This window comes from Pistacia vera, unplaced genomic scaffold (assembly GCF_008641045.1).
Source record: "Pistacia vera cultivar Batoury unplaced genomic scaffold, PisVer_v2 Contig820, whole genome shotgun sequence".
NCBI classification, from domain to species: domain Eukaryota; kingdom Viridiplantae; phylum Streptophyta; class Magnoliopsida; order Sapindales; family Anacardiaceae; genus Pistacia; species Pistacia vera.
The window spans coordinates 83938-108988 of NW_022196691.1; the positions used below are offsets into that span (position 1 = coordinate 83938).

The 25051-nt window shown below is 35.4% G+C and overlaps 5 protein-coding genes and 1 pseudogene across 6 annotated transcripts; 4 read left to right on the forward strand and 2 right to left on the reverse strand.

Annotated features, from left to right (window-relative positions):
- Positions 1-7856: 7856 nt before the first annotated feature.
- Positions 7857-9844, forward strand: LOC116117736. Its single transcript, XM_031403750.1, has 4 exons — positions 7857-8411; positions 8800-8958; positions 9083-9191; positions 9487-9844. The coding sequence occupies exons 1-4, from the start codon at positions 8049-8051 to the stop codon at positions 9690-9692; spliced, it is 837 nt and encodes a 278-aa protein (XP_031259610.1). The 5' UTR covers positions 7857-8048; the 3' UTR covers positions 9693-9844.
- Positions 9845-10168: 324 nt separating this feature from the next.
- Positions 10169-11771, reverse strand: LOC116117671 (transcription factor DUO1). The gene is made up of 3 exons (XM_031403688.1): positions 11584-11771; positions 11236-11485; positions 10169-10823 (listed from the first exon to the last, which is right to left on the reverse strand). Exons 1-3 carry the CDS (start codon positions 11769-11771, stop codon positions 10317-10319), a joined length of 945 nt encoding a protein of 314 aa, XP_031259548.1. The 3' UTR covers positions 10169-10316.
- Positions 11772-13469: 1698 nt separating this feature from the next.
- On the forward strand, positions 13470-14528 carry LOC116117683 (ubiquitin carboxyl-terminal hydrolase 12-like). Its single transcript, XM_031403702.1, has 5 exons — positions 13470-13479; positions 13612-13741; positions 13835-14004; positions 14085-14379; positions 14465-14528. Exons 1-5 carry the CDS (start codon positions 13470-13472, stop codon positions 14526-14528), a joined length of 669 nt encoding a protein of 222 aa, XP_031259562.1.
- Positions 14529-15541: 1013 nt separating this feature from the next.
- On the forward strand, positions 15542-19341 carry LOC116117684 (annotated as a pseudogene).
- Positions 19342-20121: 780 nt separating this feature from the next.
- LOC116117763 (probable mitochondrial import inner membrane translocase subunit TIM21) lies at positions 20122-23375 on the forward strand. Its single transcript, XM_031403780.1, has 7 exons — positions 20122-20439; positions 20833-20851; positions 21137-21300; positions 21690-21868; positions 21960-22008; positions 22469-22588; positions 22968-23375. The coding sequence occupies exons 1-7, from the start codon at positions 20329-20331 to the stop codon at positions 23142-23144; spliced, it is 819 nt and encodes a 272-aa protein (XP_031259640.1). The 5' UTR covers positions 20122-20328; the 3' UTR covers positions 23145-23375.
- A 907-nt stretch (positions 23376-24282) lies between these two features.
- LOC116117764 lies at positions 24283-25009 on the reverse strand. 2 transcript variants are annotated; one of them, XM_031403781.1, is made up of 3 exons: positions 24733-25009; positions 24569-24639; positions 24283-24482 (listed from the first exon to the last, which is right to left on the reverse strand). In XM_031403781.1, the coding sequence occupies exons 1-3, from the start codon at positions 24967-24969 to the stop codon at positions 24443-24445; spliced, it is 348 nt and encodes a 115-aa protein (XP_031259641.1). In that variant the 5' UTR covers positions 24970-25009; the 3' UTR covers positions 24283-24442. The 2 variants fall into 2 exon arrangements, with proteins under 2 accessions (XP_031259641.1, XP_031259642.1); XM_031403782.1 differs by having other exon boundaries at positions 24283-24486; positions 24733-25007.
- Positions 25010-25051: the final 42 nt, after the last annotated feature.

The window sequence follows — 25051 nt, forward strand, 5'->3', positions numbered from 1 at the left end:
ACATCCACCTTTAGAAGAAATTAAAATAGAACATCAACAAGCAGAAATAATAACATCACCATTTAAAACAATTAATAGAATAGATGATGACAAAAACAACCAACTTTAAGAGATATTAAAAATATTCAACATCAAAATAATTACTCTAATCAAATTCTCCGTACTATTAGTCAGCAAATGAATAGGATAGAAGATAATACTAGTCACATAATCGCAAAAATTTCAAAGCCCCCAAGAAGGAGATAGTAGAAAATTCACTTTTAGAAAATTCAACAAATTCACTTTTAGGAAATTCAACAACAACTTTAACATCTAATTCAACAATCCTTTATTCACAAAAATATGTTAAACCATTTTTTGAACCCTTTGACATTCCAAAAGAACAAATTGTTAAATTTAATAATCACAATACTATTTTAGAAAATATTAGTAAAAAACTTAGTGAATTATCATCCTCTAAATCAAACATTAATGGCTTCGTTTGGTTCAAAATTTGGGGGTTTTGGGAAAAGTTTTTTGAAAAAAGTTAAAAAAAAGTTGAATTGGGCGGTATTACGATGTAGAATTTATCAAATTTTTTTTTAAAATTTATAAAATAAATACCCTTTATGTTTTTTTTTACAAAATACCCCCTATAATAAAACATTAAAGTTAACAAAAATACCCCTAACCCCCCCTCAAACACCCCCAGCCGACGACCACCACCAGAGGTGGCCGGAGTCGCCATATGGCGTAGACCGGTTGGATCTTGCCGTCATGCGTCGATATGGCCTTTTCCGGCCAGATCCACGGTGGATCTGGCCGGAAAAGGCCAGATCACGGTCAGATCTGGCCGTATTTGCTCTCAACGACGGCCAACAAACGGTCGTCGTTGATGTCAACGACAACCGTTTATTGGCCGTCGTGACCGAGTGTTACGGCCAAAGATCTGGCCGTCAACAGCCAAATCTTTGGCCTTAGATCTGGCCTTTTCTGGCCAGTCCACCGTGGATCTGGCCAGAATAAGCTAGATCGGCGCACTCCGACCAGATTCAGCCGGTAGTGCCCCATCCTACCAGATTCCGGCCATTTTCCGGTAGTGGTGGCCGGAATCTGGTAAATGTGGATTGTTGGTTGTTTTTGTAATTTTAAAAAAAATATTAGGGGTATTTAATTAAATTAACAAATTCAGGGTTTTTAAAAAAAATTGAATAATATTGAAAATAGTATTCCCAAAAATGAGAGATTTGGGTATTTTACTGTTTAACTTTTTTGGGAATACCAAGAGTAGTATTCCCATCTTGAACCACGAAGCCAATGTTCTTACAGAATCTAACCCAATAGAAGAATTAAACAAAAATCAAAATTTATCTATTAATAAAATGAGAAATAATATGAAATATCCTAAAACTCGAAACTATTACCCAAGACCTTCTTATCGAAACTATTACCCAAGACCTTCTTTACCAGATATGCAATTTGAAGATGTAACACAATGGCAAGATCTTCGTATAATGGAACAGGAATAGTGAATGGAATATAAACGATTAGCTGAACACCAAATATTAAATATTTTACAAGAAATGAGTATGTCAGCTTAGCTAATCACATGCAACACTGATCATCAATACAAAGAATTAGTCTTAGATTTACGGAATGTTAAAAAATTGATGGGATAATGATTTACCAGAATCACATAAATATCACATATTACACGCAGCAAAAAAGACTAGGAAAGAAAATAAGAAGTACTAGTCAAGTAGAATATGATCAAGAAGAAGGAACGCTGTAGCTACTTAATTTATGCAATAACCAAAAACTTGTAGGAGACCCAACAAGTTTTCAATAAAAATCACAAGAAATATTATACAACTTAAGATGTCCACCATGGCAGATTTTAGATGGTATAAGATATGTTTTTACAAAAAGTATCACACAGAACAGACTGTAGGAAACCCTATTGGAAAGAAAGGTTCCTAGACGGTCTACCTAGATTATTTAGTCAAACTGTCAAGAATGCATTATACAAAAATATGATGGAAATATCCTTATGAAGAATTAAGATATGGAGATTTAATTAGTTTTATTAACAACGAACCTTAATAATTTGCACTGATTTAAAATTAAAAGCTAAATTAAAAAATGAATTAACATAAGAACAGAATTAAGTGGATTTGTAGTCAATACGTTATGAAAAAATATTACCTCCTCTATTTAGTACAAAAAAGATAAAAACAAAAACAATATAGAACCTTATACAAAAAAGATTAAAATATGACAAATCTTATGATAAACCTTATAAAAGAAAAAAAATCCTCTACAATAAAATATCCAAAAAACCGATCACATGTTGGAAATGTAAACAACAAGGTCATTATGCAACTAAGTGTCATATGAAAAATCAAATTAAAAAATTAGAAATAGATTTATAATTAAAACAACAATTATTAAAAATCATTCAAACAGACTTTGAAGAAGAATCTAGTTACAATACAGATAATGAAGATATGATTTATCAAATTCAAGAAAATGCTTCTGAATCAATGAGTGAGTCTTCACAAGACTCTGATGATTGTGATTGCATGGGGCCTTGCTACTGTGCAATGAAATTGATAAATATGATATCAACATTTAGACCTATGTCAATAAATGTTATCACAAAATCAAAAGAATTTTTATTAGATATTATTGACAAAATTTAGGATGAAGATATTAAAAGAGAATATTTATTAAAACTTAAAGAATTAATTTTTGCTGAAGGAAAATCAAAAGATGTAGGGCTCCGTTTGGTTGATTTTTGGGAAACTATTATTAGTATTCCCAAAAAAGTTAAATAGTAAAATACCCAAAAACTCACAATATTATCCAATATTATTCAACTTTTTTTAAACCCCCTAAATTTGTTAATTTAATTAAATACCCCTAAATATTTTTTTCAAAATTATAAAAACACCCCTAAACCCACATTATACCAGATTCCGGCCACCACTATCGAAAGTTGGCTGGAATCTGATATAATGGCTCACTACCGGCTGAATCTGGCCGATAGTGCGTCGATCTAGCCTTTTCCGGCCAGATCCACAGTGGATCTAGTCGGAAAATGTCAGATCTAAGGCCAAAACGGCCAGATCTTTGGCTGTAACCAGACGTCAACGACAGCCAACATATGGTCGTCGTTGACGAGCAAATGCGGATTTGGCCGGCAAAGGCCGTATCGGCGCACGAACGGCAAGATCCAGCCGGTCATGCGACGATACGGCGACTCCGACCACCCTTCGGCGGTGGTGGCCGGCTGTGATTATTCAATGGGTGGGTTATGGGTGTTTTTGTTAACTTTCAAAGTTTTATTATAGGGATGTTTAGTAAATAAACAAACATATGTGGTATTTTTATTAATTTCCAAATCCTACAACGTAATACCCGCTCAATTCAACTTTTTTTAACTTTTCGAAAAAATACAAAAAAGTGAACCAAACGGAGCCTAGATTCTTACAATTTAAAAGACATATTAAAAAGATTTGACAAACCCACACAAGTTACTATAAGTGACTTGCAAGAAGAAATCAATATTTTGAAAAATCAAGTTAAAGAATTACAAAACGATAATATTGAAATCAAGACAGATTTATTATGCTTAAAAGCCTCCAAAGAAACTATAGGACAATCATCAACCTCAAAATCATAATTACGAATTAAAGAAACCGAAGAATCGTTCATTAATGAAATCTCTAGAATTCAATTTCAAAAATGGTATGTTTACATTAGGATCAATATTAACCATGAATTATATATTATTACACAAGCTTTAGTGGACACTGGAGCAGATCAAAATTGTATAAGAGAATGATTAATTCCAACAAAATATTATGAAAAAACAAAAGAAATATTATATGGAGCCAATGGTCAACAATTAAACATTAATTATAAACTTTCTAATGCACACATATGTATACAAATTTTTTGTATTAAAAGTACTTTTATTATAGCAAAAGATTTAGATCAAGATGTTATATTAGGTGCTCCTTTTATCACACAAATTTACCCTTTTAACGTAACCAATAAAGAAATTATAACCAATATTTTAGGACAGGATGTAATGTTTGAATTCGTTAATCCACCATTAATAAAAGATATTAATAATTTAAAAAATGTTTCAATATCTAAGATAAATACTATTACTAAATTAGAGAGTTTAGAAATTGTCCCTACAAAAGAATGGCTCGATTACCACAAAATTTTGGATGCTTGCATTACAAAAAGGCACTTGGCTACTTATGAAATCGAACTCACTTTGTTAATCCCGAGGGGACAGCTGCTTTGCTCCATGGGATGTATAAACAAGGGATTCCGGTTAAGGAGATATGATAGATGAGAACAAGTCTCATGTCTTCACCTTTGTTGGCTGGCATGATAGATGCTAGCAGAAGCGGTGGAATCTTACTAGCAAGGGTCTTGAGGGAGAGACTCTTCCAATCCAAGCTGGAGGCAGCGAAGATCGATCCTGTCAATCGGAATAAGGGATAAGGCCCTAAAGATGGAAGAAGAGCAGGTAGAGGCGCGAAATAGAAGGATGAGGCACTTGCTTCAAGACCGTTCACTCGTTATTTTTAATGGGGATCCATAAGGGTGTGCCATCAGGAACGGCGGGATACACCACATTTGATGGATCTGATCCACACAGTAAATAGGCCAGGGAAATGGTTCTAAATACTGCAAAAATAGTAGCATCCATCGTCTGCTGACAAGGAGCTAGCTAGGAGATCTTGACCAGTGAAGGGCCCTTTTATCCAACTTTTTGCATTAAGATTTCAAAAGTTTCAAAATTACGTTGTCAAAAAGTTTTTCCTCTAATAATCTCTCTCATCACAACAACTTTCAGGACACAGAGTTTTTGAGAGAAAGTGAGGAAAAGATGGACACTCCCATCAAACCCAAAAACAATCCAAAATCAAAAGCATCTTATGCGATGCTATCACCTTAACAACCTATTACCCCACAAACAAAACCTTCACAATCAAAATCTTCAGAACCCAAAAAACAGAAAACTATTATCACCCAACCAAACCGGTTCACTCTTCTAGATGAATAATATGTTTCTTCATCACCACCAAAAGATTACCAACCACTAAGAAATTACCAACAAGCCCTTACAATACCACCATCTTATTCACCTTCTCCATCAAAACCTACCAACATTAATCCCACTTTTCAATACATTGAGAAAGATATAACTCAATCAATTTGCATTGTTGAACTCGAATATTGGGGACAAACTATGCAAGAAACTTTATCAAAAAATTTCCCTCTAGATTTTTATTTTATTCATGATGATTTATTAAAAACAAGAACATTTTGTGAATTTATTTTAGTTGATACTGATTCAGTAGAAATTACGCATAATCTAGATAGAAATAATTCAAATAGAATTGCTTTTTCAAAATGCAAAATCAAAAAAGTCTTGAGACCTCAAGATTGGCGCATTGAAATTTATCAAGAACGTCCATTTTCTCAAAACTTTATTCCCCAAGAATTTTCTTATAAAGATTATCAAAAAGCCTGGTTTTATGCTTTCTGTCTAACACATACAACACACTCTTGGTTTTTTATATTTGACAAAACTTGTCTAAAAAACTTTTCCAAAATGGTTCCAATAATAGTTTAATTTTTTCGGTTTAAATGAAAAAATCCTCCCCTCTTCGGTTTGGGAAGGATATCACTTATTTGCCCAAAATTTCAACACCAGTGAAGATCTTTTACTTGCATTTTCTAGTAATTTCTTACTTGCTTGGATAATGAGTTGACAATTTCATATCACTACACCTCCTCCTCCAAAATTCAGGGAATTACAAAAAAAATTCCTCATTAAATGGTGGCCTAGTTTTTCCATCCAAAATGCTAGTCTACCAACTGTGTAGATATAGATTTCTTAACACTCTCCAATATGTTAGCCCCAACAACAATCAATATTTTTAACATAAAAATAAAACTTCTGATTGAGATGGCGCAATGTTAAATCCCTTAAGATATGAGCAAAATTATTATGATAATTGGATCTTTCTCTTCTCAAAAGACATATTCAGACAATATCAAATCACCGACCGATTGAGATGAGGATGATTATTTTTTAACGTTGCAAAACCAAATTAATTATGAGTTACAGTTATTCAAGACATCTTTACCTGATTTTCAAAATGTGCAATCAATGATCTAAGACTTTTTCAAAGTTTTGTCTTTTTCACTGTCAAGATTCCCTGCAACTTTGAAAACCTTCGGGTTATTACTTTTCAAATTGGAAAATTTTCAAACTAGCCTGACATCTTGACAGTGAAAAAGACAAAACTTTTAAAAAGTCTTGATCATTGATTGCACATTTTGAAAATCAGGTAAAGATGGTATTGATTAATTGTCCTTTATTAAACTTATAATTGATTTGGTTCTGAAATATTAAAAAATAACGATCCTCATCTGATCATTGAGTGATTTGGTGTTATCTGAATCTGCCTTTTTGAGAAGAGATTTTATTAATGAATGATTCTTCAATTTCTTTAATTTGTAATTATGATTTTAAGGTTGGTGGTTATCTTATAATTTCTTTGAAGACTTTTAAGCATAATAAATCTGTCTTGATTTCAATATTATCGTTTTGTAATTCTTTAACTTGATTTTTTAGAATATTGATTTCCTTTTGCAAGTCACTTATAGTAACTTATGTGGATTTGTCAAATCTTTTTAATATGTCTTTTAAATTGTAAGAATCTACATCTTTTTGTTTTATTTTGGCTAAAAATAATTCTTTAAGTTTTAATAAATATTCTCTTTTAATATATTCATCCTTAATTTTGTCAATAATATCTAATAAAAATTCTTTTGATTTTGTGATAATATTTATTGGCTTAAGTCTAGATGTTGATATCATATTTATCGATCTCATTGCACAGTAGCAAGGCCCCATGCAATCACAATCATCAGAGTCTTGTGAAGACTCACTCATTGATTCAGAAGTATTTTCTTGAATTTGATAAATCATATCTTCATTATTTGTATTGTAACTAGATTCTTCTTCAGAGTCTGTTTGAATAATTTTTAATAATTGTTGTTTTAATTTTGAATCTATTTCTAATTTTTTAATTTCATTTTTCTTATGACACTTGGTTGCATGATGACCTTGTTGTTTACATTTCCAACATGTGATCGGTTTTTTGGATATTTTCTTATTAGAGGATTTTTTTTTCTTTTTATAAGGTTTATCATATTTATAATCTCTTTTGTAATAAGGTTTTCTATATTGTTTTTGTTTTTTATCTTTTTTGTACTTAATAGAGAGAGATAATATTTTTTTCATAACCGTATTGACTACAAAATCCACTTAATTCTGTTTTCTTATGTTTTAAGTCATATTTTAATTTAGCTTTTAATTTTAAATCGGTGCAAATTATTAAGGCTTCGTTGTTAATAAAACTAATTAAATCTCCATATCTTAATTCTTCATAAGGAATACTTCCATCATATTTTTTGTATAATGCATTCTTGATAGTTTGACTAAATAATTTACAATGGGTTCCATATAGATCTTATTAATTAATTACGAGCTATCAAATCGAAATTATAAAAGAAAGTTTATAAGAAAGGGTTACCAGTGTAATATCATTTTATATAGGATAGAAGATAAATTTCATTTAACTAGGGTGCGAAAAGATTTTTGTGGGGGCTTCAAGCGAGATCTAAAAGGTTGTTTGAGTGAGCCTGTCTAATCTGATAAAACAGAGGCCGAGATAAGCCCAAAAGCATGGCCTGGGTTCACCCACTACACCTGTTTTACAGCGCATACTTGCTTTTCACACAAGCACCAACTTTTAACCGACTTTTTCTTCCCAAGAGCCGAAAGTGCATGTGCCAATTGCCATAACCAAAAATAACAAATCCCCTAACTTAATGTCCTCTTCTGTTTATCTCCAACACTGTTGCAACAACATAACCACCCACCTTAGGGTTATATTTTTGTCTGAATCTTACTACATACATAACATTTGATTGGAATCTGAAACCTAACATTATTTTTTCAAGAACAAATGGATTCATCACAAACCAAGAAATCGCAGAACAACCAGCAAGGAGACTCCCATCAATTTCTCCAAAACGTCGTCGTAATGAGACACGGAGACCGCGTCGACAACTTTGAACCGTTGTGGACAATGACAGCAGCTAGACCGTGGGACCCGCACCTAGTAGAGGAGGGTCGGGTTAGGGCATTCTGTACGGGTCGGAAGATCCGAAACGGCCTTGGGTTCCCAATCCACCGTGTCTTCGTTTCACCTTTTCTTCGTTGCATCCAGACGGCGCACGAGGTTGTATATGCTCTCTGCGCCGTTGATGATGATCCCAATAGTTTGTCCTCTAAAGACGTAGCCTCCATCGATCCCTCCAAGCTCAAGGTCACAAATCACATCACTTATTTACAATTTTACTCTTGAGTTATAGCCATATATTATTGATTATAGAGATCGAGTGATATGTATTTTTTTTTTTTTTTTTGGTTGTTTCTATTTGTATATGTATATTTCTTTTGGTTTAATGACTGTTTCATCTAGTAGGCACTCTATACTGTATGTTTAATGTTGCTATGCTTATTTGTATATTTTGCTGGGCAGATAAAGATGTAATTTATGTCTGGTTATTGGTTGACCACTAAGAGATGCTATAATTGAGATTTATAGTTAAGTGTATGAAGTTACATTCTTTTAGTTTGAACTTTGAATGGATGAATCACTTTTCGTTAGGTTATGCATACTTAAAATTTGAACAATTTCCTTATATTTGCAGGTCTCTATTGAGTATGGATTGTCCGAGATGTTGAACAGGCAAGCCATCAGAGCTAATTTAGCTCCTAAAGATGGGAACTTTGGTTTCAATGCCTCCGAGCTTCAAGCTATGCTCCCAGCCGGAACAGTTGATACTTCTGCTACACGAGTGTATGAAGAGGTAAACACATTACACTCATTCAGTTTGCTTCAAAATTAGGTATCTCTTAGCATTTTGTGTGTGGATGTTTGCAAGCACACAGTTATTTCACCTTACATGGGTTCTTTGCTTGAGAAAATTCTAGTTGCCAAAATGGGAAGAGACGGTGGGTGGTGCAAGGGATAGGTATGCTCAAATTATCAAGGCGCTAGCTGATAAGTATCCTTCTGAAAACTTGCTGCTAGTCACACATGGTAAGTTTCATTCTTGGCATGGTAAACAAAAACCAAATGATTTAATGTGTACTTGTGTTCATTATTATTCTTGTGCTATTGTTGGCCGTACCGTCCCTGATAACAAATAACCAGGATAAGTCTCCCTAGCACTTGAAATGACCAATTTGAACAGAAAGCAACAGGCCCTCTCTCTGCATTATTGCCTTCATGTAGTCTTGGAAAAACTACTCAATCTGTCATAATATGGTTGTTTCGGCTCATGTGATTATCAAACATTCTTCTAAAGTATGAACTGCAATTCTTGCAAATGCAGGGGAAGCAGTTGGGGTTGCAGTCTCTGCATTTGCAAAGGACAAAACTGTCTATGAAGTTGACTATTGTGCATATGTGGAACTAAAAAGACCAGTTGAGAGCAAAAATGATTCATGTTCTGCTGGAGATTTTGAGGTTTATACGGATCATGGTAAAACTGGTGTAAGTTATGTTGTGGGGGATGGTTCCTTGCTTGATCATGTATAACTTTTTGCATGTCAAACAGCTTTGGAAGCATGACTTGAGCCCTAATTTTAGTATGTTGGGCATTGACATAATCTCTCCTGTCAGCTTGATCGACATTACAAATCTATTAGACTACTGGTTTTACTTGATGAAGGAAAATTTTATTTCTTACATGGATTATTAGTTGATGGAATATTGAAATAATTGCATAAGCCTCTCAATGCCAACTTATCAAGTTATGGCTTTTTCTTTTAATATTTGAAATCTTAAGAGAATGATGGTAGGTTACTCCTAAACTTAACGCATGAGATGAGGACTGTATACGCACAAATGAAATTAACAAGCCTCATAGGCATCTCCAACTCTTTCAAAACTTAAAACGTGGTTCGATCAGTCATTTAAATTTAAGCGAAAATGGGTTATAATGGCACGCAGCAGGCACTTGGCATACCCAACACATTATCATTTACTGTAACACCTAAGTGACAAGCTATCATTTAATGTAGATCACAGAGTCTTAATACAAAGAATAAAAGTTACAAGAATTACCAGTTCACAAGGATTTGCATCAAATTTTGAAGCGCAAGAAACTAATCAAATGTTCATCATCAGCCCGGACATGACACCAGCCTTGTAGTCAATAAATCACCAGTCCGATGGGCTGGGAAGTGGCTCAATATGATCAAACATGTCGGTTGGGAAATCATCAAAGAAGGCATCTGGGTTCACTGGGTTGTCATATTCTTCCTTGACAATGACATCATTCCTAAAACTTCTCACTGGCTTTAAAAATGATTCTTCAACAGGAAGTTGTGCTCCATTAGTAAGTTGAGGAGCATCTACTGGTCCAAACACATCGAAAAAGTGAGGGTCCTCTAGCCCAGCCAACAGCTCTTGGCTATCTGGTGAAAATGTAAGGTCTTGTTGAGGTTGTAGAATGTTGGGAAATGGAATCTGTAATTGAGAATCAGTGCAAGGATAATTCTCATATGGGGCAAGCTCAAAATGGCCGTCGAAATGAAGCAACTTAGGATTAACCAAATCTGGCAGCGGAACCATCTTAATAGTTCCGGCCTTCTCCATGTTGGATGACGAGCATGACGGAGCCTTTGAGGATAACTCTTCCTCCATTGAGGAAGTGAATTTTGGAGCCTAAGAGTGAAAAACAAAACGCATGTATTATAAACACATAACAAAGATCACATAAATCAACCAGCATGATGCATATTTTTAATTTGTCCTTCATTACCGAAATTCTGTAACTAAACATGTCAGCGAATCATTGAGTCAAACTACTTACAGACCTTAGACAGGAAGTAATAAATTCATACATTAAGCACATATGTCTAACTAAAAGTTTGTCTAGACACTATAAAGACCCAATTTTGCAGATTCTGAACCTCTCGTCATATAAACGAGTGGAGATATCTTAAAAACTTAGGCATGTACTGGCTACCAGTATTTCAATAAAATTAAACCGATGAAATTGCTTACAAATATGCAAATGAAAATCCATAAAATTACTTGAAAAGAACAAAAAAATAAATGGATGCAAATAATTTACCTGTAAAGTGGGAACATCATGAAAAGTAGAAACTTCCCTACTAGTTTTGTGGGATTTGGAGTGGGAAGAGGAGGGTGTTGCTGAATTCTGCAAAATTCGGGCCAGCCTCTTTTGCCTACTACTCCAAAAATTCTTGACATCATTGTCAGTTCTCCCAGGCAAATACGTGGCTATTCTTGCCCATTTGTTCCCAAATTGTGCCTGTAATTCTATCACCACTCTCTCTTCCTCCAGTGAAAATTTACACCCACTAAACAGAACCGAATCAATAAACAAGTAAATTAATCACTTTCTCATGTAACATAATGCATGGGCAAAAACTAAAAGTAAAAAAGTAACATAACTTACTTCTTCAAGTTGGGTCTAAGTTTGTTGACCCAACGAAGACGACAAGACTTGCCAGTTCTGTGTAAAAGACCTTTGGATCGAATGGAGCTCCAGTCTCTTGGCCCGTACTTTTTCACATGGTTTATTAACACTTCATCTTCCTCTGCTTTCCATGGCCCTTTCCTTATTTCTTCTCTTTTTCCTTCCATTGTTGATTGAAAAACCAACATTCAGTACAATTTTTTGTGTTCTATTTTCCAACTTTTTTTTTTCTTTCTTTGTTTTTGAAGTGACGGTTAAGACGGTTACTGCCACTACCCTTCGCCATTACACCCCACATTCCCTAATTTTTCTCACATTCAAACTAGCTATTCAAGTTACATATATGCCCCTTATTCTTTTCACTGATAAATCAAGTTTCAACAATGTTAGTAAGACCCGGACCGGGCCTTGACCAGGTCAAGAGGCCGGTCCGGGTAGGCCGGTCTAAAACCGGTGGACGATGATGTCAGCATGACATATTAGTAATTGGATTTGGATTTTAAATTTATTTTATTTATCATTTCTTCTTTAAATTTGGATTTTCGATTTATTTTATTTATGTTTTATTGTTATTTGGATTTGGATGAAATTATTTTAGAAATTTATTAGAATTTCAAAATTTTATTATGTCATGCTAACGTCATCAGTTTGGTTCTCTCATCCAACAGTTGAACCGACGATTCAACATTGTTCCGCCGATTCAACCTCGGGTCAATCCGGTCCAATTGTTATAATCGGATTTATGATATATCTAGATTGGATAAGGGTCCTTCTCGGTCAAACGGTCGAACTGGGTAGTCCAGTCTCGATTTTAAAACAATGCTATCTACTCCTAATTTCTTAGTGGTAATAATCTAATTTAACACTCCAAACTGTTACTTATTTAATTACATTGACTGATTTGGAAGAGTCTTTCTCTAATATATCATTCTATTTGCATTTGTTAAACTATTCCTTTATGCTGAAGACATGCTTAATTTCTTTATTGATGCTACTCTCAGCAGATTATTAGATTAGATGATGTTCAAAAGGTTTCGGATTATATTAAAGTAATTAATGAAACACATTAATTAATTACATTGAATAATTATGACTTCACTTACATTATCCAACTATAAGTCTTTCTTTAATCTCTCCATTACCATTAATATTTCTTGAGATAAGACATCTTAGGATGCGTTTGGTTTATTATTTTGGATAGGATTTTGGGAATAGTATTGGATAGTTGGATAGAGTTATTATTACGAGATAAAATTTAAAAATCTATAAAAAAACCTTATAAGTTTACTAATTTAACTAAATACCCCAATATATAATTTTTTTTGTAAAATGACAAAAACACCCCCACCCACCCACAGTGCCAAATTCCGGCCACCACCGTCGGAATCTGGTCAAAATCTGGCGTTATGACTCAGATCGGTCGGATCTGGCCGTATGTGCGTCGATATGGCCGACCGTTGCTATAGGCCAGATCTTGCCTTTTTCGGTCGTTGATGGCCAGATCTGGCCGTCAATGATGATAAAAGAAATGGCCGCCATTGATGGTCAACGACGGCCAACTCAATGACTTACCGACCAGTTCCGATGGTTATATCGAATCATTCACCAAACAAAGGTAGTTGACATCTTAAATCTTAATTAAAGCCGGCCTCACCAATCAGAAATGTCAAGGCTAATTATTTTTATTAGTCCCACTGTCTGTCACACAGCTTTCCATAACTTCTAACCAATTAATTAATATAAATAGTCTTTTTCATTCCTTATATCCGAATTTATACAGCTATAAATAGTTGGCTAATTATCATGCATAGATATCAAAACCCAAAATATTTGTTGTGTGGACTTCCTTGTTCAAGAAATCTGCAATGGCAAATGGTAAGTAACTTAAGACTTCTCATCTTTAAAAGCCCTTATAATTGGCATGAGTTTTATGAGAATTTGAGCACTGTAGGTTTATATTTTGATTTCATCAGTTAAATTATTTATTACTACTGTAATTTGTTTCAGAAATTTCTCGAGTGGAAAGAGATCTTCCACCGGCGCACTACACACTAAAAACAGAGTCATTTTCTCTTCTGGTGAAATCAGAGAAAGAAAAATATGAATCTGATACTTTTGAAGCCGGGAGCTACAAATGGTATGTTCCTATCAGCTCTATATATCCATTTATTCAGATGGATCCAGTTTACTAATTAGTTATTGTTCTGGTGGCATGGAATTATTGATTCAGGAGACTGGTTCTCTATCCAGATGGAAACAAGAAAAGGAATGGAAACTGCCATATTTCTCTCTACTTGGAAATAGATGGCGTCGAATCTTTTTCTGATAATTGGGAGGTTTTCGTAAACTTTAAATTGTTTGTATTCGATCAGATACATAACAAATACTTGACCATTCAAGGTAATTTTTACATTTTCGTGCCATTTTTCTTTTGACTTTTTAATTTTATATATAAAATATGTACATGTATTGTGGTGTAGATGTTGATGGAAAAGTAAGACGCTTCCACAAGATGAAGACTAAATGGGGTTTCGACCAACTGGTTTCTTTTGAAGATTTCTATAATTCATCAAAGGGATACCTTGTTAATGGTTGCTGTGCTTTTGGAGCTGAAGTTTTTGTTATAAAACCAACTCACAAAGGAGAAACTCTTTCCATGGTCAAGCTCAAGCCACCTACTGATAAAGCAATTCTGACTTCGAAGATTGAAAATTTCTCAAAATCAGATAAAAAGGTCCACTATTCTAATAAGTATGCTGTTGGCGATAGAAAATGGTGTGCTACTACAATTACAAACCTAGCTAGCTTCATGCTTAAATAAGTGTCGTTTCTTCTTCTTAATAGTTTATTCTGATTTCAGGAAAATAAAGATTTACCGCAAGGGATACGATTCTGCAGAAGGCGATTATTTATCTGTTACTTAGTGTTAGATGCTTTGGAAAAAAATTCCACCTAAGGGGGCAGTTTATGCAGAATACAAGCCACGAGTACTGGATCAACGCCACGATACACTTTGTAAAAGAGGTTTCGGGCATAAGAGGCAAATCGCAAGACTTCAGTTTTCGAAGTTCAACATGACCTCCAAACACTGGGGCCAGATCTTATGTGTGATTTGCCGGAAGCTCGAAAGTCCCATAAGCTTGCAGAATTATAGTTCGACCCAGAATCAGCACGACCCAACATAAATTCGACCCAGCATAAGCTCGTCGCGACTAATATCTACCGTTGTTCGACAAGTCATGATTTGAAGCAGTACAAAGAAGAATTGACACAGAGAGTACAAGGAAAGAACACACCCAAAAATCAGACCCTAGATTTCTCTATGAGAGCTGCTCCTTTCCTTCACCAGCCCACCCCATTATAAACACAAACACTTCTCTCAAGATCGACCGCCACCTGTCTTGAATTTCTCCACAAAGATGAACAAAGCGCTAGAATCTCTTTATATACATGCTTCCAATGAGGTGAGAATGAGAATAAAGTTGTTGCAAGAGAAACGGATCAAATGACACAAACTGAAAATTGATCCAAGGACAAAAACGACGTCGCACAGGCCATTTTTTATTTCTTTATAGAAAGGCTGACTCCACCTGGCAAATATAAGCCACATCACCACACTAGCTATCTAGCAATTTCAATAACACAAGACACGCACATCTTAATTAGTATGTTCTCTTATCCAAACGATCTGCTTGTTCATTAACACAATACACGCACATCTTAATTGGTATTGTCTCTTATCCAATCAACGCGGCAATTGTTACCTTAGATTTCCACATTAATAAAAAAACGAAACAACCTCTGAACTTTCATTCGAATTGTATTCCACATCTCATCCCTATATATAATCCTAGGAAGTAATAATCCGAGCACCATTTCTCATTGCCTCTCGTTTCCATCAACAATTTCGATCCTTTTTTATTCTTGCTAAAACACAATGTCTACCACTCTCCAAGCAAACGTGGGTTGCATTGAGTTTTTACTTAGTGCTCCTTCCGACCTTAGTCAACCCAACAGGAATTGGCACTCAGCTTTTGCCAAAATTTACTGTTCCAGAGCTTTTTTATCTCTGTCCAAAACAAAAAATACTAGTAATGAAGTTTCCTGCTCCCCGTCTTTTACTGTTGTCAATGTTCCACTCGATAATAATGATCAATACTTCAAGATTGATCCCACAAGCCTTAAAGAGCCTGTGAAGAACAAAAATCTTGACAAATTTTATGAGTTTGATGGGATTTATGGCATAGCTTCTGCTCTTAAAACAGATATTGATGGAAGAATATGTAGGAGCGAAGAAGATATTGCTCGCCGACATGAGGCATTTGATTCAAACACCTATAACAAGCCATCAAAAAGCTTCATTCATTTTGTTGTGGAAGCATTCAAAGATCTAACAATGTTGAGTCTTTTAGGCTATGCAGTCCTTTCACTTGCTTTTGGCATAAAAAAGCATGGTTCAAAAGAAGGTTGGGATGACGGTGGAAACATTTTTGTTGCTGTCTTTCTTGTCAACGCTGTTTCAGCTATAAGTAATTACAGACAAAACAGAAAATTCGACAAGCTATCAAAAGTGAGCAACGGTATCCAAATTGAAGTCGTTAGAAACGGTCTGCACCAACGAATTTCAATATTTGAAATTGTTGTTGGGGACATTATATGCTTAGAAATTCGAGACCAAGTTCCTGCTGATGGATTGATCTTGGATGGGCATTCCTTACTATTAGACGAATCAAGCATCACAGGGGAGAGTCATCATGTTGAAGTAAACAGCAGCCATAATCCATTCTTGTTTTCTGGCACCACGGTATCTGACGGGTGTGCTCGTATGTTAGTCACATCAATTGGCATGAACACACTATGGGGCCAAATGATGAGTCAACTCAGTCTTGACGCCAGTGAACGGACACCTCTTCAAGCTCGACTTGACAAGCTAACTTCGTCAATCTGCAAAGTTGGATGGACGGTTTCTTTCATGGTTCTTTTAGTCTTGATGGTTCACTACTTTACAGGAAATCCAACAGACGAGAATGGAAACCAAAAATTCATTGGAAGCAAAACAAAGGTTGACAACACTGTGACTGTTGTCGTGGGGATTGTAGCTGCTGCAATTAGAGTTGTCGATGTTTCAATTCTAGGTCTTTCATCAGCTGTTACACTTACTCTTGCGTATTTGGTGAAGAGAATGATGGCTGATCAAGCTATGGTGAGAAAGCTCTCTGCCTTTGAAACAATGGGCTCTGCAACCGTCATTTGTATTGATAAAACAGGGACTCTCTTGCTTAACCAGATGAAGGTGCCAAAGTTTTGGCTTGGCCAGGAACCTATCAACGAGGGTTCTGCTTCTTCAATTTCTCCCTGGGTTGTTGAATTGATTTAACAAGGAGTTGCTCTGAATACAACTGGTTCTGTCTACAAGGCTACTTCAGGATCTGATTTTGAAATCTCAGGTAGTCCCACTGAAAAAGCAATTCTTTCTTGGGCTACCCAAGATCTCAACATAGATATGGAGAAAATAAAACAGAGCTGTACAATTCTCCAAGTTGAGGCCTTCGATTCAGAAAAGAAAAGGAGTGGCGTTATGATGAGGGAGAAGATAGACAGCACAATCAACCTGCACTGGAAAGGAGCAGCTAAGATGATTCTAGCCCAGTGTTCGAGTTACTATGAACATGAAGAATCTGGATAATAGTGCAAGGGAAACGTTAGAGCACATTATTGAAGGTATGGCAGGCAGCGGCCTTCGATCCATTGCTTTTGCGCATAAACATGTTTCCGAAGATGAGCAAGAGCTAAAAAGTTAAAAATAATACTATACTTACAAAGAAATTTTACAAAGATCTCCATACAAAATAATATGGCAAAAAATGAATAGAAAAGTGAATTTAATGAGTTTGAATTTTTGTTTCACCCTTCTATTCATTTTTTGCTACCTCACATTGTATGCAAATCTTTATAAGATTTCTTTGTAAATATAGTATTATTAAAAAGTTAAATGAAGACAGCTTGAGCCTAATAGGATTGGTGGGTATTAAGGACGCATGTCGTCCAAGGGTAAAGAAAGCTGTGGAAGACTGCCAACGTGCTGGAGTTAACATCAAGATGATCACTGGTAACAATGTTTTCACTGAAAAATCCATAGCCACTGAATGTGGAATACTTACGCCCATTGGATTAGTTGTGGAAGGAGAAGAGTTCAGAAACTACACACAGGAGCAGAGATTGGAGAAAGTTGACAAAATATGTGTGATGGCAAGATCCTCTCCTTTTGATAAACTGCTCATGGTATAGTGCTTGAAACAGAAAGGTCACGTGGTTGCAGTCGCCGGGGATGGCACATGTGATGCACCAACTCTGAAGAAAACAAATATATGACTATCTATGGGGATTCAAGGGACTGAAGTAGCCAAGGAGAGTTCAAATATTGTCATCATGGATGATAATTTTGGTTCAGTAGCCAGAGTTTTGAAATGGGGAAGATGTGTCTATACCAATATCCAGAAATTCATTCAGTTCCATCTTACAATGAATGTTGCTGCTCTTGTGATAAACTTTGTAGCAGCAGTTTCTGCAGATGAAGTACCTCTAATGGCTATCCAATTGTTGTGGGTGAATTTGATCATGAACACATTAGGCGCCCTGGCTTTGGCTACAGAGCGACCAACGAGCGAGCTCATGGACAAACCACCTGTGGGCCGTACCAATCCACTTATCACCAATATTATGTGGAGAAATCTTCTAGCTCAAGCTTTATATCAGACAACCATCCTCTTGACCTTACATTTCAAAGGCCAATCAATATTTTGTGTTGATAAGAAGGTAAAGGACACCTTGTTCTTCAACATATTTGTCCTTTGCCAAGTCTTCAATCTGTTCACCGCAAGGAAGCTTGAAAAGAAGAGTGTCTTTAAAGGGATACACAATGTTATAACCACTCACATAAAGAATCAACCAAATAACAACAGATCAAGAACAAGAATCACAATAAACACACACAAGAACAACCAGATTTACCATGGTTCACTTGCTCTATATTTGAGCAAACTATATCCACGTTGAACTCGGGAATCACACGAGCTTGCTGCACTAAATCACTGTCAAGATTACAGATTACACACAGTAAAACAAATCCCTCAAATCCCCTTCTTCAACCCGTAACTCACCCTAGAGATTACACCTTCGAATCCCTATATACAGCGTATACAATACGCCCAGAATGACCTGACTCAGTCACTCAATCAACAAGTTACAAGATTCACTCAACCCAAATTGAAAACACTAAAGAATCAAAATGGTGTTTAACAAAGAAGAGAGAGATTTACAAAAATGGTTGAATGCGTAAACTGCCAAATAACTCTGCTTTTATATTGTTGACATTAGGGTTAAATTTCAGTCTTTAGATCTTCTTTTCATCAACGCTCAGGATTGTTTCTTCAATTTGAATCAAAATGACATCATTCCATTTAAGTGCAAATATGACAGCGTTTCAAGCCATCATCCAACACACAAGAAAAGTTATTTTTGGAAATTATCGCAATAACCATCATTCTTCAAGTATTGATGGTGGAGTTTCTGAAGAAGTTTGCAGATACAGAGAGACTGAATTGGGGTCAATGGGGTCAATGGGGTGCATGTATCAGTATCACAGCTGCATCTTGGCCGACTGGTAGGCTTGTCAAATGCAAACCTGTTCCAGAGAAACCATTTTTTAGGCTTTTAGCTATCTCAGTGGAGAAGTAGATATTGAAAATCCAGATGTAGCAACAATTATTTGATTTGTAAAAAGAACCTATATCGATTGGGTTCTTTAAGTTTTACCATGTTGTGTTTCGTTTTAAAGAAAAGGCTGATTATACACTGCTTAGTCCTTCATTAAATAGATTCAGCTATTCTACCATATTGACAGTGTGAAACTGTTCTGTTTTTCAACCTATAGAACCACAAAACCCCTCTTGGGCACCAAGATTTAATGTAATATCTAATTATTGTCAAAGTACTAAGCCAAGAGAAATACAGTAGAGTTACCTTCATCTTTTTCAGGTTAGAAACATTTCTACGAAACTGAAATTTTCAAATTCAAATGCTTCTGGATTTGTGCTCAGAAAATTTCAGGTCCTCAAACCATGTGTCCTATCAATTAACTGAACCTAGCAACAAGAAGAAAAATATAAAGGAACAGATTAGCGTCATAGGTGTAGCCAATCAATAAACATGGCTACAAAACATCAGTTTGTAATGTGGCCTCTCTGCAAATACAGTTCTGAATTCAGTCGAATAAGAACAAAATAACAAATAATTCATTATTTTTAGGCACTTTAATTTTGAATTATGGAAAAAAAAAAAAAAAGACTGAATTAAATGACAAATAAGTCCCTTTTGTTTTTGGACTGCTCTTGCACAAAGTGCGTATGAGAACATCAAAACCCAATCAAAACGGGCCCAGTAAGATTGGGTTTATTGATTGAGCCCATCCAGTAATCCTGCCGTACGTGTGTTTCTAATGGCACGTGTCTGCATAAACCCCAAACCGCTACTTCGAGTTTTCTCTCTATACCGTTTACCCAACGCAGTCCTTTCTCCCTCTCTATTAACTCCTATTATTCGTGGGTTTTGAAATTTGTCATATTCAATCATCAGGTCTTATTGTGTTATTTCGACTTTATGATAAACACCTGAGGAAAATTTTGGTTATAGTGCCATCGAAGAAGCCATTTGAGTTCAGTAAAGATGTACAATTTTAGAAGATCGGCAATATCATCACTTCGGAAAACATGGCCTTTGGCTCGTTTTTCATCATCATCCAATGAGAAATCCACAGTGGAATATTTGACAAAAAGGGTAACGATAATTTTTCTTTTATTTTACTCCGTGCTATATATTTTTGTTATTAAGGTTTCTCCTAATTTTTTGTTTAAAATTATTTTGTAATTTGCTAGATATTTGGCGTCTTTGGTTCAGTGTATACAGCTTAGAGCATTTCTTTTTTGTTTCTATACTTTATATTTTCATAGAAGATGAGATTATTGGAGACCATATAATCAATCTAATGAACTATTATTTGTTTTAGCCTTTTGGTTTTTAGTGTATCACTTTTATGTTACTTTCTTGTTGATCGTGCAGTTTTACATGTTGGCCTATTCTGATTATCTTCATCAATGTATTTTGTTTTCCATTACTTATATTTTTCTTCAGTATGTGGCTGATGAGTAATTTCTTTGTTTTATTCTGCAGGATGTATTTGGAGCTAACGGTTAGTGACGACTACTCTGATATTCTTTTATTTATCTATTTTGGTTTACATTATTGTGATGATTATGCAGGTTTTGTACAAGAAAATGTTGTGATAGATTTGTGAGTTCGCTTAGATTTATGTCAGAGCACCTTCGCCGGGGTGCTGGCATTGTTATGTTTCCTTTTGTATATGTTTGTTCTAAAATATTTGGGCTGCATTCTGGTCTCCTTTTTAATGGGCGTATGACTCCATTGGGAGCCGAGAGTTCCTTTTCTGGTCTATAATTGATGACTTGTTTGGCAGGAATCTCTATTCTGGTTAGAGGGCAATGTACTGGAGGATACATGGTGAATTTTCGCTCTCCATATAAACTAATCGAGAACCATGTAGCAAATACCAGAACTCATTGTTCTGCTAGGTCCTTTGCGTCAAAAGCTTCAAAGCAATCGTCAGAAACATCATCTGAGGTATTTTTTTTAATTGAAGTTGTTTCCCTTATTTGTTTGTGTTCAGCCTATTTATTTTCATCGTTCACTTGTTAAGCAATTTTGCATAGCTTTTTTTTTTTTTTTTTTTTTTTTTTTCTCAAAATATTGTCACCAGTTGATAACTGTTCTTGGTTCGGAACTTTATCTGTTAATGAATGAATGAGAAACTACTGGATTTTTAACTCTTTCCTGGTGATTTGTTATTGAACAAAACTTTTGTTGACAAGAGTCATAAATTTCTCTTTTTTGTGAAAAATCAACACTCAAACTTTGGAGATAAAGTGTTCCACCCATATTTTTTCCTTTCGATTATATGTTGACATCAGGTTCCTCTAATTCTGTTGACTTGTCCTCTAATGCCCTTACAGCCCAAAAAAGACATCTCTACTGTTGAGGATCCTTTTGATGCTCCTACATACAATATCCCAGAGAAGCCGGTAACATTTACCGAGGGGGCCTCCTACAGTATTATAATTCTTGCAGGGCTTGGGGTTGCTGCTGCTGCTGCATATGGTGTGTTCAAGGAACTCATATTTGAACCAAAAGAGTAAGAGATCTCTTGTTGAATTGTGTTTTTTGGTAAAGAATTGTGTATTCTTGTCACCTCCATGCTGATTTGGCACCATTTTTTGTTTTAGGTATAAAATTTTTAACAAGGCTCTGAAAAGAATTCAAGACGACGGTCAGGTTTGCCAAATTCATCGTGTTTTTATCTTGTTACCTTTAATTTTTTAGAAGTGGTAAGTACTAATTGCTGCATTGGGCTGGTCTGAGGAGGAGAGATAATTTAGTTGCTAGACATTTTATAAATAGGTGAATACATTGTTGAGTTGGCAGAATTTGCAGGTATAAAGTACGATACTAGACCATGAACCGTAGCCTCTGTTCTATTATAAATTTTAGATATATATTTATAAATAATGATGAATACACTTATATGTTCTCTTTCTCTTCTAGCAATTTACCAGTAATATGAAAAATCAAATGCTCTTTAGTTTATGCAAATAGTTGGTGATGGTTCATATGATGTTGTACTGTTTAAACATTATACAAACTATTATCGCATTCTGACAGAAGTTTCAAGTTATTAATTTAACTCATATGATTGTGCTTTGGATTCACCTGGATTGAAATTGCTTTATATCAGGTACGAGTGAGGATTGGATCGCCTATTACTGGCTATGGTCAGGAAAGTAGAAATCGTGCAGCCCGTCAACGTATTCCCAACAGGGTATATACTGATGAATTTGGCATAGAGCATGTTGAGGTAAATGGTCAAATATTTTAAGTTAGTTATATTTGCACCTGTTTTCCTTTGTCAGGCGTGATTACCATGTTATTATGTGCAGCTTTGGCTGAAGTCCAAAGTGATGCAAATAATGCTGGATGTTAATGAACTGATGTATTATCACATATAATTTATCAATACTCCTGTCATACGGCCACTCAACTATTTACAAAATATATACATGACGTGTGGATTCCCACATGAATTATCTGAGCTTAATATGTTTCCCGATCCTTTAATGAGGTTGAAACAAAAAACATATTTTCTTCATGAGTTGTGGACAGCATATTACTCTGGAATTTTGACTTAAATCTAAAGGTGCTTATTTCTGTTTTATGCATGGATTGATTGGGTGTAGGTTAATTTCTACATCCGTGGACCTCACGGAGCCGGTAAGGTTTTTGCTGAGATGTTCAAAGATCAAGAGGACAAGCAGTGGAAATTTACATACTTGATTGTTGAGATCATTTCACCTTCTAAAGCACAATTGATGCTGGAGTCTTACATGCCAGCACCAGCATCAGCGCCTGCCTAAAAGATGTATATGAAGGGCTTCGTTGGCATTAAGGTTATTGTGTACCAACTTGACGTGGTCGTGGGTGTAGCCCAGAGTGTCTGCGTAGAACTGTTGTAAGGGAGTTCCAAGGGACGCTGGCAAAGTCTATTTTTTTCTTTTCCATATGATTTGCTAGAAAAATGTCTGTAATTCTTTACTTTTAATTAAGCATATTGCTTATAAAACAAGCAGTTGGTTTTACATTTTACTCCATGAATGTTTTCTGATCCAAAATTTTTACCTTAATGGAAAATAAAATCAGAAACAAGTTGCTTTTTGTTATGATTTATGAAGTCTCACATCGTTAAGTGGANAGGTGCTTATTTCTGTTTTATGCATGGATTGATTGGGTGTAGGTTAATTTCTACATCCGTGGACCTCACGGAGCCGGTAAGGTTTTTGCTGAGATGTTCAAAGATCAAGAGGACAAGCAGTGGAAATTTACATACTTGATTGTTGAGATCATTTCACCTTCTAAAGCACAATTGATGCTGGAGTCTTACATGCCAGCACCAGCATCAGCGCCTGCCTAAAAGATGTATATGAAGGGCTTCGTTGGCATTAAGGTTATTGTGTACCAACTTGACATGGTCGTGAGTGTAGCCCAGAATGTCTGCGTAGAACTGTTGTAAGGGAGTTCCAAGGGACGCTGGAAAAGTCTATTTTTTCTTTTCCATATGATTTGCTAGAAAAACGTCTGTAATTCTTTACTTTTAATTAAGCATATTGCTTATAAAACAAGCAGTTGGTTTTACATTTTCCTTCATGAATGTTTTCTGATCCAAAATTTTTACCTTAATGGAAAATAAAATCAGAAACAAGTTGCTTTTTGTTATGAAGTCTCACATCGTTAAGTGGAGTGTTTAAACAGGGTTAATAGGTTTATACTGAATAGAAGTCTATAACAATATCACAAGAGCAATGTTACGGTTATCAAAAAAGTATATTAAATTTATACATCGGACAGACTTGGTATCATCTGTTTTTTTAAAAACAAAATTTATAATTAATTATCGGTCATAATGGTGTCATAACTATTAGTGCATGCTTTCGGATTAGTGCATAATTTCAGTATCCCTTTTTCGGTGAGTGTATCATTTTCCATAACACAATCGCCTGTACTCAATAGATGCATTACTATTAACTATATGTTAAAGAAGAATACATAGTACTTTTTAATCACCAAAATTACTAAGATTTATTATAACAAACCACTGAATTAACAACAGATTGTGTTCATTAAAAGAGCATCAACTATCAAAATTATGCCAAAGCTGCTACAAACTCCAGTCTCTTCGCTTCTCACAGATCATCTGTCTTCCTAACCAAGAGTAAATAGTTATCAATTTCTAATAGGAAACATATATTATAATTTCAACTGAAAAATAAATGATTCAACTTACTGGGCACTTGTTCTAGGACGGACACCAAGTCCTGTTCTTATATTTGCACCCACTTCCATTAGGTCTTCCACCTGGGATTTATTTTTGTTAAAAAATAAAAAAATATTTAATACTCCAGTAATTTGTAACACCAACAAAATCATGTACAGAGAATTGTTTGACACCTTGTGAATGCCAGAGGCCCGAAGAAAAGCGATGGAGGCGGAGGCGGCGGAACCGACAAACAAGGCGGCGACACCGAACGCTTTAGCGGGCATGAGACGAGAATCGCCGGCGTAGCCTTTTCTGAAAGATGATATACCCCATCCTAATTGGGCTGTGCTTGCCAGGGCCCACCACCAGTGAGTGCGGATTCCCTTAACTGCATTCCCACCACCACTCTCCTCCACCTCCGTTTCCATTGCCTACTCGCAATGTCGACTGATTGCCCCTCTTAATTTTCGCCTTGCTCTTGAGCTCCGAGTATATGGGCCTGCTTCCTGA